Genomic DNA, 11,679 nt, shown 5'->3' on the forward strand with positions numbered 1-11,679 from the left:
AATTTATTGCCTGTTATTTTTAAAAAATATTATTATTATTTTACACATCTAAACAACTATTATTATTATTATTATTATTATTACTTTCTTCATTTTCTTCTTTGACTAAAATATCGTTATTTGGAAAAAAGTTTGAACTTGTTGAAATATCAAAACTGGTAGTTATATCAAGTGAATGATGATCATCTTGAATCGATTGGTTGATAATATTGGTGTTACTGTTGCTGTTGATTAAACGACCCAATTTAATTTGTGATTGTTGGGTATTTGGTTCACGTGGTTTCTTATGCCATTGTTTCAGTGGACTCGATGACGAGCCGGCCTTGTCAGAGAGTGATGAAGTTGTGTTTTCACGACTGCTACTGCTGCTGTCAGATGATCCATATTTACCACTAATCAAACTTGGACTGATCGATTCAAAGGTGATATAGTTGATAGGACACTCTGCAACGGCAACCATCATAATAGTAGCCGTCGAACATTCAAATAGCATGGTCAACATGTTGGAAAAGTGTGTTAGAGGATCGGTCAATTTAACCTGTAGGATGACATAAAATAAAAGGTCACGACTGAGGTTCAACACCAAAATGCAAATGATGAGCACTGAAAACACCTTGATACGACCGATCAGATTGGCCACCTTTCCAGTCAACAGATTCTTTTTATGTTGTATTTGACGATGCAAGAAGAAACTACCACAAAAGCAGACGACACCAAGCAACACCAACAAAAAGAGAAACCCTGCCGTGAAAAAGGTCGGTGCCCAATCCTTGGCATATGTTGCCAAGATTGAATATGTAACCTCGTAAACAATATATAATCCTATAATTGACCATGTGACTTTCCATACTCTTCTATGATACATTGGTTTAACTGTAAATAATGCAAATAATAATCTGCACCCTAAAACATTCAACAAGAGATAAATTAATTTTAGATTACAATCTAATCTTTTTGTTTTTTTGAAAGACTTACAATAAGTTCCAATAAAAGCCCAACACCACATTTCAAAAAAGAGACTCCACATTCCCAAATAATCACATATACTGCCAGTTGTATCATCATTTGTCTCTAATAGAAATGCAGAGTAAAATATTCTAACTTTAAAAAAAATAAATAAATAATAGGATTTATTAATATATTAATTACAACAGTCTGATCAATTTTAATATTTGGAGGATACATACATATTGCAAAACAAGTCAAACCTAGTAACGTCATACTACGAGGATTGATCAAATTCTGTCTTGCTTGATATTTGATTTCATAGCCTAGTTGTGTAAGACATGTTACAATGATTCCTATACACCATATAATTCTTATAGCTATATATCCTATTACAAGAGTATCATATGTTTCATCACCTGTAAAAGAGTAATATGTTCGCATTGCCATTATAATCAATTGATTCGAGCTATTTTTTACTTCTATTTATAAATTCGCACCTCTGCTTGCTTCTTTTGATCTCTTGACTAATAGTCTATCATTAGAAATGGTATATTTGATTATTATTACTACTAAGCTTTTATTTGTTTAAACAAACAAATGTTGGTTGATGGTGTTTGTGATCGTGGGGCGCATCAAAGTGTGGGTCAAGTTACATTGTGGTGAAGAAGTCCTCGTCTTTAAAATAAAAATATCTTTTGACCCATTTATTTTTATGTCTTTTTTTGGTCAATATCTCTTTTTAATCCAGAATGGTTACACAAGAACGGTGCAGACTTTCAACAACAAATGAACAAAAAATATCTCAAAATATTTATGGTACTATAAATAATTAAAGGTTTATTATTTTTTTTTTAAAAGGATATAATTTTGTACAAAGATCTTCTTATTTGATGATTGGTTGTTGTGGAGAATATATTGTTGAGAGTCGTCGGAATAGGTGATTCTGACAGTCCAATCACATCCTGAAGCATGATATTGATTGGTTGTTTGATGTTTGTGCCGGCAGATAAACTTATTATGATTTAATCTGATTTTGTTAATAAAACAGTAGCATTTGAATAAACGCCATTGAATCCAAATGGAGTCCAAAGTAATTCACTCTTTTTGATGGCTTTGGTAGCTGGTACATTGTTGTAAAAGGTAAAAAAACTGCCTCCACTAAGTGGATCAGTTGATGCATTTGTTGGAGCGCCAAATGGAGAAAACCAACCACGAACACCGGTTTGTTGGAGAATATATTGTTGAGAGTCGTCGGAATAGGTGATTCTGACAGTCCAATCACATCCTGAAGCATGGCAGTACCAAGCGATTGGGCCTACATTTGGCTTGATGGTGGCCAATTGTTCAGCGTTGGTTGGGTCGACCGATCTTCTAATGTTTCCAGTGTACTTTAAATATGGATAGATTTGTGAGGCCTCGGTAACACCTGATGTGCTATAAGACATGATGATAGTGTAGACAGGTACATTTCTAATCATTGGAGCACCAGAATCAAAGCCATAGAGACCGTTTGTCTGATTAGTGATGGTGTATGGTACATAGGCCTTGTAAATAGTGTCCCATTGACTATAAGTGTTGTTGGATGGATTGTAGACCAATGCTCCACCAGGTTGATGAGTTCCATCAGCTTTGAGTGTAGTGTTTCCTTCAAAGTAGTCTTGGATGACTGACATTTCGTAATCGGCAAACATGGAGAAACGGTATCCCCACGATTGGTCACCTGCACCACCTTGCATATCCGATTGTTTGTAACAGTGACCTTCAGTATCATTGACACGACCCGATCCACACGTTCTATTTGCTGGAATCCATGGAGCAAGGAATTCATTGTGATTTGCATCAAATCCCCATTGAGATCCTTTCAAACTACCTTGAATATATGGATAATATCCTGAATCATATGAACCTCCAGCCTAAAATTAAAAAAAATAATAATTAATATATAGAAAAAAAAAAACAATGTTTTTTTTTGTTTGTTTACATACATGTGGAAGACCAAAAGCATGACCTTGTTCATGAATAAAGATACCAGAATAGGCATAATCACCAGTACCAGAGGAACCACCACCCAAACCACCACCTGGATGAGAATACTTGCTTTGATTGTTAAAGGCAATGATGGGGGTGTAGAGTTGGAGTCTTTCGAGACCACGACCATTGACACTACGGAGACCACCAAGAACACCGAGGATGGCAGACATGACAGCATAACCGTCCTTCATTTGGTTGGTGTTGGTGACAGCGTATGGGGGGTTACCGTCTCTTGCTCCGATGATGATCTTTGACCATTGGATTCTACCGACGGGGTGAGTCTTGACGTCCAACTTGGAAATTGGCCACTTTTGTTCGAGTTCGGCAATAGCTTCGGGTGGTGGGAGGTCAACATCGGAAAAGTTAGTGTTGGCGGGTGTAGCACCAAAGAGATAGAATGGGACAATCTCAAGTGGCATAATAACAGTTTGACCAACGTTGACGGGGATATCAGTCGATTGTTCGTCGTTGGCAAAGGCAGAGATGACAAGACCTGGCTTGATCCAATCGGCTTCGGCCATGGCACTATAGTGAGTGGTGGAAAAGGCTGTTCCATTAGCTTCGGTCTTTGGCAAGTAGGTGGCGTTGACCAAGGCGATGGTTCCGACGACATAGGTTTCATTGGACGTGGTTGGTTGGGCGTGGACTGGGAGGGTGAATACCAAAGTTGGATTTTCAATCTTGAGTTCCGAGTCGCTTCCAAAGTCGACCATGACAAGTGTACGCTTGCCTCCAACTAAATGGTAGGTAGCAGACTGATTGTTCTTGACAAGTGTCCAACTCAAGCCTTGTGCTGGCATCACATGACTCTGAGCAAACAACCAATTGGGTACAATGGTACCAGTAGGTCCCGATGCACCGTCATCTTTATTGCTAAAAACAATAGCAATTGGCAATACAATAACAAGTACCACAATCACTGCAACAGTTGTCAATACTGGAATGATCACCTTTTTATGTTCCATCCAAGTGGATGGTTTTGTTAAAATATCAAAATGTTTCATTGATTTTTAAATAATTATTATTATTATTAATTATTAATTATTATTATTAATTATTATCTCTCTTTTTTAATATTATACAAAGTTGGTGTTGAGGGGTTGGAGATAAATATGAATGAATATGAATGTTTGTTGCAAGAGTTTAAAACAAGTCGCGGGATTAAATAGTTGGTCATAGGCTTCATGATTTCTTATCTTTTCTTTTGAAAGCCAATAATACCTGCCTCCATCCATTAAAGTGATCACACAATCCACAACAAACCAAAAATAAAAATCTAGACGGAGGATGCCATCCATATTTTGATATTAAAGAGGTTGAGGTGATAAAGTTTATAATAAAGTTCAATGTTTCAAAGCCACTTGCGGGCTTTGAAAAACAAATCTCAGCTCTTCCACTATAAAATGATCGCAATTGCTTACCGAGTTGTAAAGCGAAAAAAACCGTGGGCATGCGCCTCTATTTTGGGAGGTTTTTACCGTTCATCTTTAATGACAAACACTAAAATATCAGCACTGGGTGCGGCTTGAGTGTCTCTTAATTCATGATAAGTCAGTCGTTGCAATTACCAGATACACGGCTCGGTTCCTGACCTAGGTATCAATGATATCATTGTGCAAATATATTTATAAAAAAAGCGGTTGTTGTCGCGTGTGAATGATGAACAAGAAGGAAAGGTAAGTAATCTAGAATGTTGATTAGTTTGTCTCTCTCTTTCTTCTCTTTTCATTATAAACCTACAGTAGATTTTTTACAAAAGTAGTTGTTTTGATTCATTATAATTAAGATGGGTGACTCTAAACCTAAAAATATCATCACCTTACCAGATTATCTACTCGAGTATAGTAGTATAATAGATCTGTTTGGAATGCGAGCATTTCTTCTTTCCATTACACATTAATATCTTCTTCCTTATCATTACAATGATTGATTCATCGTCATCGCCAACGCGTTCGACATACGACCCATACATTAGTTATCGTACACCCCCAACTGTTTTATTGATAATAGTACTATTATTCTCTTTTAATTCAAATAACGAATAAATGAATGAATAAATGAATGAATGAATGATAGATAGATATAATAATAGATAATAACTTTATTGAAGAAAAGATATTCAAGTATTTCGGTCTCACACTCTGCAAACATCACAATATTATTTATGAGGAAAAAAAAATATTTTTTGAATTTGAAAAAAAGGAGGGAAAATGTATAGTTGTAAATTGCTTGCTTTGAATTTGTCACCTCGTTTATTATTAATCGATAATCAATCATCAAACTCAAAGAAAAGAGACAAAAGAAAGAGAAAGAGAAAGAGATGGATATGGACATTGAAGATGAAGTAGTTCGTCTATTTAGCAAATCAGGACTATCTGAAGCTGCTGATTTATTAAAGGGTATGCTTATCACATCATGTGACCCATATGGTGTTTGCATCACATCACATTTACTAACTAACTAGTCGTATCATTATTGATACAATGTAGTTCAAAATATCATTAAAACATTCAAATTGAATGCATTGGTTGTACATGATGAATGGGAGTTGTTTTGTGTCAACAATAGAGTCAGTTCTGATCATGCAACCTATCTTGACAAGTTTAAGATTGCTGTCAAAAAGAATGTTAATGAATTGAAAAAGAGATTGGGTAATACTAAAACGTATGTACTATTAATACAGTATTACTCATCAATATCATAACAAACCAACGTTAATGTTTAAATTCCTCTTCTCTCATAGAGACCAAACCTTACAAAACAAAATAGACAAACAAGATGAACAAGAATTTGATGAAATCTTTGATTTTAGTGATGTACCTACTGTTGAGATGGTTCCTCTACCTAATAACAACAATAATAACAATAATAACAGTACAGATAATAATACAGATAATTATATAGATGATGAATTTGAAATGGATTTAACAGAAGATAATAATAATAATACATTTAATGGAATATCATCTGGATTATCAAGTCATGATAAACAACAATCTCAAAGAGCTATTCGATTTGCACAAACCAAGGTTCCATCATTCCGATTTGACAAGAGACAAGGAGCCGACGAGATTGTACAAGAATACGTTGGAGAGCGGTTAAAGAGCAAGGATATAGCTCCACAACAAAAAATGATACCAAAAATAATTGAAATGGTGCCTCCATCCAAAGACAGTGGCAACGTAGATAATACTCCATACCCAACCAAATACATGTCACAGACACTAGAAGGCAGAACAAAGGCACTTGGTGACAGCGTTCTAAAGTACTATGACCAATTCCAAGTCGAATTTGATCCAGTTGCAAATGCAGACCCATCAAATGAAATTCAACGTGCTGTTGGTCGTATTTGGTTATACAAGACTGGTCTGTCATTGACCTCTCAATTCAAGTTACTTGGTAATAATCAAAGTTCTGTAAACACCTTTTCCATTCCAAATCCAAATGAACCAATCTTTTCCGGTCAAGTCGTCATGGTTGAAGGTAAAAGAATACCAGGTCAACATTTTGGTTGTTCAAAGATTTATTATGTATGCAAAACAAAAATAATAATAATAATAATAATATATTTAGATTACTAATCAAAAAAAACATTTCTTGTAGCCAAAACAATTAGAATTTTTAAATTCAAATCAGAGAAGTAAAAAAGATTCCAGTTGTTATATCATTGTTGCATCTGGACCATTTAGTGAATATGAAAATACTCTATATCATCCATTCAAGGAATTATGTAAAGTAATTGAAAATAAGAGACCAAATATTGTTATTTTGGTATGTATAAATATAAATATAACATAAATATAAATATATTTATTTATATATATTATTTTAATATTAATATTTTGTTTTTTGTTTTTTAGAATGGACCATTTATAGATGAATCAAATCAAAATAATCAATTTTTGGATAAATCATTTGAAGAATTTTTCTATGAAGATATTATTCAACCTTTGGAATCCATTACATCAACTCAATTCATTATTTGTCCATCTCTAAGAGATGTTCAACATGATTATGTATATCCACAACCACCATTTAAATCTAGATCTGTATGTCTATCAAAAAAAAAAAAGGATAATATTATAATATTCTAACCTTTTTGTTTGTTTTTTAGAAAAATACTAGTAGTAATATACATTTTGTTACAAATCCATCGACCTTGTTGATTGACAATTCATTTACCATTGGTCTTAGTAATACTAATATCATTCAACAATTAGAGTTGAGATTAGATAATGGTAAAAACGATATAAAGACAACTGGAACTCCACTTATTTGTGAAAAGATTATTCAACAACAATGGTAGGAAAGATTAGAATATTTATTCACAATCATCACAAAATGATTTAATTATTTATATTTTATTGTTTATTTATAATTATTATTTAGTTATTATCCTTTACATCCAGCAGAAGTACCAATAGAAACACAATTTATCGATTCAATTAAATTCCCATCAATCACACCCGATATTTTAATATTTGGAAAAGTTGATAAACCATTTATTGCTAATTCAAATGAAGTACTGTGTATTGGTTCAGGTCAATTAATGAATCATAGTGGAAAGACAGGAACTTATACCGAATTGATTGTTGCACCTGGTGATGAAATCATTGTCCATAGATCAAAAGTAATCACAAGAATAATTTAAATCAACCAACCACCAACAACCAACCAACAAACTAACAAACAAACATATTAAAATTATATTTATCAAAAAAAAAGAGTTATTTTTAATTAAATACTTTTAAAAATAAATTATAACTATTATTATTATTATTATTAATTATATTTCTATGTGAATGGTTTTGATCTACCATCTGATCGGATCGGTTAAAAAAAAATAATAAAAAATTAAAATTATATATACTTTTCAAGTGATGTTTGACAACCGTTGCCTGGTGAGTCATTCATTAATTAAAGAAGTAATTCAATTTATTATTTATTATTATTATTTAAATTTGTTAACAAAAGAGAGAGTAGAGTTATAAATGTATTAGTTAATTGAAATAACAACAACAACAACAAACAACAACCAACAACAAAGAACAACAAGAGTTATATTAAAGCAACTAGTTAAAACTTTTGTAGTCATGAATATACACAAAATCAATAAGATATTCTTATTCTTGATAGGAATAATAGTACTGTTCTATCTATATCTTTACAATTATATGTTCTTTTGTTCATGGAGATATAAAATGACAGAGTATAGCGCACAGATGGTTCTACTTGGTGATCCACAGATGGAAGGTGACCATAAGGCAAACAGAGGATTGGATGGACGTTACAATGTGTGGTTTAATGACAACTACTTTAGACACATTGTATCAAACATTGATTACTATTTGGCACCGTCTCATGTTGTTGTGTTGGGTGATCTCTTTTCATCACAGAATCTTGGAGACAATGAATTCAACAAGAGAGTAGGTCGGTACTCTAGTATATTTGAACCACTTCGTAACCATCATACCGTTCTCATCAATGTCACTGGTAATCACGATATTGGTTATGGAAATGAAGCAAGTAAGAGAAAGATTACTCGGTTTGAAAATGCATTTGGCCGTGTCAATGATAAATGGTTTATCGGTGGTCACATCTTTGCAGTTTTTAATTCAATGGTATTAGATGACACACCAATAGATACACAAGTCAAAGATGAAACATGGCAATTCTTACGTGACCTAGCTGAAGAACGAAAGTCTAGTGGAATTCCAATAGTCTTGGCTACTCATATCCCTTTATTTAAAAATTATACTCAACATGATCTTGTTTCAAATCCAACCGAACAACAACAACCAACAATTAATAATACAACAACAGATGAATCACAACCTATAAATAATGAAATGAAAGAATCATCATCATCACTTAAAATAACTTCAACAAAAAATACTAAACCAACAATAGTTGATCATTCAAATATGAAAGATTCAATACCATTTCATTTTAATGCAATGTGCATTGAACCATATATAGTTCATCGGTCAGGTGATCATATTAAAGAACAGACAATGTTGTCTCAAGAGACTACACAATTCATATTGGATGAATTGCAACCAGAGTTTATCGTAAATGGACACGATCATGATGGTTGCATTTATAGACACAATAACAAGACGGTGGAATATACAATCAGATCGATGATGGGTGGTTTTGGAGGCTACTCTGCACTCTTTGAAATCCACCCCAACGATGAACAAGCCACCTCTTTTTCCTACAGTTACAAGATCTGTCCTTTTGTTGAAACTAAATACATCAACATTTCATTTGGCGTATCTGCTGCCATCATTGGTCTATTTTTACTATTTAATCTAATTAGATTGTTATGGTATTCATCAAAACAACTCTATCAATATTTAAATGGTAAAAAATATATTTCAATCATTATACTTTACTTTAAATCTAAAAAGAATATTAATAATAATAAGAAATATAATAATATTAATATTAATAATAATAATATTAAAAAGTATAATATTAATAATAATAAATCATCAAAGAAATATGATTAAAAATAATATTATATTTCATAATATTTATATTTATTTATAATTATGGTTGTTTACAAAATAAGAAATCTAATCTACTTTTGGTTTAAATGCTTAAGATTGGATGAATGAATGGATTAATTAATTAGGTTTCGACTTTTTAACAGAGGCAGGAGCTTTGTGAGCTTTTTGAGGTGCTGCTTTGGGTGGAGGAGCAGATGATGGCTTTTTGGCAACACCAGGACTTGGTTTCTTTCTAGTTGTTGATGGTTCATCTTGTTCATCTTCACTATCTGAATTATAAATATATTCGTCTCTTTTTCTGGAAGAAGAAGAGGGGGTGGTAGAACTGGCATTGGTAGTTGAGGCAGCAGATTTTTTGGCTCCAAGTTTTTTGGAGACTGGTTTTTTGGGTACCGACTTCTTCTTTAAAGGTGCCATAACACCTTTTTTCTTTTTAGCCTTTTCTTTATCTTCCTCTTCTTCTTCTTCTTCATATGAATAATCACTTGAATATTCATCGTCTTGTTCTTCTTCTTCTTCTTCTTCTTCCTCTTGTTCTTCTTCTTCTTCCATTTCTTCTTCTTCTTCTTCCTCATAATCATCTTCTTGTTCCTTTCTCTTTTTTCCTTGTTTATCTTTTTCCTTTTCCTTTGTTGTTGATTTTGATGGAGATTGTTTCTTGTTGTTGTTATTGTTATTTGTAGTTGTTGTCTTTTTTGGTGATTTTCTTCTTACTTTTTCTAGATCTGAATAATCAAATTCAGATTCATCGGTGTATTTACCAGTTTGACCATTTTCAGTAGCGCTATGGAATTCCTCTTCTTCATCATCTTCGTCTTCACCATCGAGGTCAAAGTCATCGTCTTCCGATTCAACCACCTTTTTTTTACGATGTGAGCCTGAAAACTCTGCATAGTTTGCCTTAAACTCTGCACTACGAGCCTTGTCCTTTAGATTGACTGGAGTTCTTCCAGAAAACTCGGTGCTTGAGAAATAGACTTCATAGATCTTGGCCCATTGAGTGTCATACTTGAACATGCCACGCATCAACAAGAGTTCTTCTTCGGGTGTCCATTTGACTCGTGGTTTTTGTATAGTGCTTCTTGGTTCTATTTTCTTGTAGAAATTAATCATTTTGTTGTTTGGATAGATACGATCAAATGATGTTTTTGGCATTAATGCTCTTTGTCTGTATGCCTATAAAAAATAAATAAATAAATAAATGGTTCGGGACAGTTCTATTCTATAGTTTACATACAAGGATTAAAGATGGAGGAGGAATAACACTAATGAAATAATCCCATTCATCTTGAAGAGAATTAACAATAAAGTCTACGCCACCAAGTTTTTCCATTTCTTCTTGGGATTGAATTTGCCAATTCTTTTTGGTTCGGTTATACAATGTTTTGAAATAAGTACGAACTCTTTTAGATGGAATCAGTTTACCACTCATAAGTGAATCAATAGTAGTATTCTCTTCTAAAGCTTCATCTGATTTATATCTTAATCTCATCTTTTTTAAAAAAAAAAATAGAAAAAAAGAAAAGAAAAGATTAATTTTTTGTTTTCCATGTTTTCTATTTTTTATACATACTTCAATGATCCATGCTTCCAAAACTCTTCTATGACTAGTATCTCTTTTCTTTCCAAAATAACATAGTAAGAATACATAGTCTCTTAATCCTTTTGACTGAGTAAGTATAAACAAACAAACAAACAAACAACAAATAAATGAATGAATCAATTAGTATAGTAGTGTATGTACTAGTAACTATAGTAAATATGAATTTTGTAACATACAAATTCTTCTAATCTTTGATCATCCAATTCTGGATCGATTTCAAATTCCTTGATAAAAACTTGAATGTTATTAAGTGATTTAAGGATGGTGAATTGTTGAGTAAAATGTTGTGTTTGTTGATAGCCTTTTGATTGACCCAAAATGCTATGAATGTTGATACCATCGGCAAGTAAAAGGTGCAATGCCCAAATAGTTTCTCTTTGCTTCTCTATATCATCTCTGTTTTTAATCAGATCCAATGTAACATTCATTGTTTCATCTTCTATATCGTCGTCATCATCTTCAATTCTAGAAAAACTTTTTGCCATTCTTTTTTTATCTCTTTGATCTTTTTCTTCTTTCTTTTTTTAAAAGTGTGAGTTATGTACAAAGTGTGGTGTCTCTCTCTCTCGCTCTCTCTCTCTA

At 32.8% G+C, this 11,679-nt stretch overlaps 6 protein-coding genes across 6 annotated transcripts; 2 read left to right on the forward strand and 4 right to left on the reverse strand.

Moving 5' to 3' along the window:
* Window positions 1-40: 40 nt before the first annotated feature.
* On the reverse strand, window positions 41-1,395 carry DFA_07414 (uncharacterized protein; the record flags this gene model as incomplete). The annotated part of the gene is made up of 3 exons (XM_004367217.1): window positions 41-873; window positions 976-1,101; window positions 1,188-1,395. The coding sequence occupies 3 exons, from the start codon at window positions 1,393-1,395 to the stop codon at window positions 41-43; spliced, it is 1,167 nt and encodes a 388-aa protein (XP_004367274.1).
* Window positions 1,396-1,970: 575 nt separating this feature from the next.
* Window positions 1,971-3,983, reverse strand: DFA_07415 (uncharacterized protein; the record flags this gene model as incomplete). The annotated part of the gene is made up of 2 exons (XM_004367218.1): window positions 1,971-2,861; window positions 2,934-3,983. 2 exons carry the CDS (start codon window positions 3,981-3,983, stop codon window positions 1,971-1,973), a joined length of 1,941 nt encoding a protein of 646 aa, XP_004367275.1.
* A 178-nt stretch (window positions 3,984-4,161) lies between these two features.
* Window positions 4,162-4,947, reverse strand: DFA_07416 (uncharacterized protein; the record flags this gene model as incomplete). Its single annotated transcript, XM_004367219.1, has 3 exons — window positions 4,162-4,375; window positions 4,458-4,514; window positions 4,901-4,947. The coding sequence occupies 3 exons, from the start codon at window positions 4,945-4,947 to the stop codon at window positions 4,162-4,164; spliced, it is 318 nt and encodes a 105-aa protein (XP_004367276.1).
* Window positions 4,948-5,299: 352 nt separating this feature from the next.
* Window positions 5,300-7,630, forward strand: DFA_07417 (uncharacterized protein; the record flags this gene model as incomplete). Its single annotated transcript, XM_004367220.1, is given in 7 exon segments — window positions 5,300-5,408; window positions 5,469-5,643; window positions 5,663-6,509; window positions 6,583-6,750; window positions 6,840-7,028; window positions 7,094-7,281; window positions 7,369-7,630. The coding sequence occupies 7 exon segments, from the start codon at window positions 5,300-5,302 to the stop codon at window positions 7,628-7,630; spliced, it is 1,938 nt and encodes a 645-aa protein (XP_004367277.1).
* A 550-nt stretch (window positions 7,631-8,180) lies between these two features.
* Window positions 8,181-9,494, forward strand: DFA_07418 (uncharacterized protein; the record flags this gene model as incomplete). The annotated part of the gene is made up of 1 exon (XM_004367221.1): window positions 8,181-9,494. One exon carries the CDS (start codon window positions 8,181-8,183, stop codon window positions 9,492-9,494), a length of 1,314 nt encoding a protein of 437 aa, XP_004367278.1.
* Window positions 9,495-9,611: 117 nt separating this feature from the next.
* DFA_07419 (uncharacterized protein) lies at window positions 9,612-11,582 on the reverse strand (the record flags this gene model as incomplete). The annotated part of the gene is made up of 4 exons (XM_004367222.1): window positions 9,612-10,670; window positions 10,732-10,986; window positions 11,068-11,163; window positions 11,274-11,582. The coding sequence occupies 4 exons, from the start codon at window positions 11,580-11,582 to the stop codon at window positions 9,612-9,614; spliced, it is 1,719 nt and encodes a 572-aa protein (XP_004367279.1).
* Between the last annotated feature and the right edge of the window lie 97 nt (window positions 11,583-11,679).

The sequence above is a fragment of the Cavenderia fasciculata genome, assembly GCF_000203815.1.
Source record: "Cavenderia fasciculata unplaced genomic scaffold Scf_ET2XIPL01CNAVH-3, whole genome shotgun sequence".
NCBI classification, from domain to species: Eukaryota; Evosea; class Eumycetozoa; order Acytosteliales; family Cavenderiaceae; genus Cavenderia; species Cavenderia fasciculata.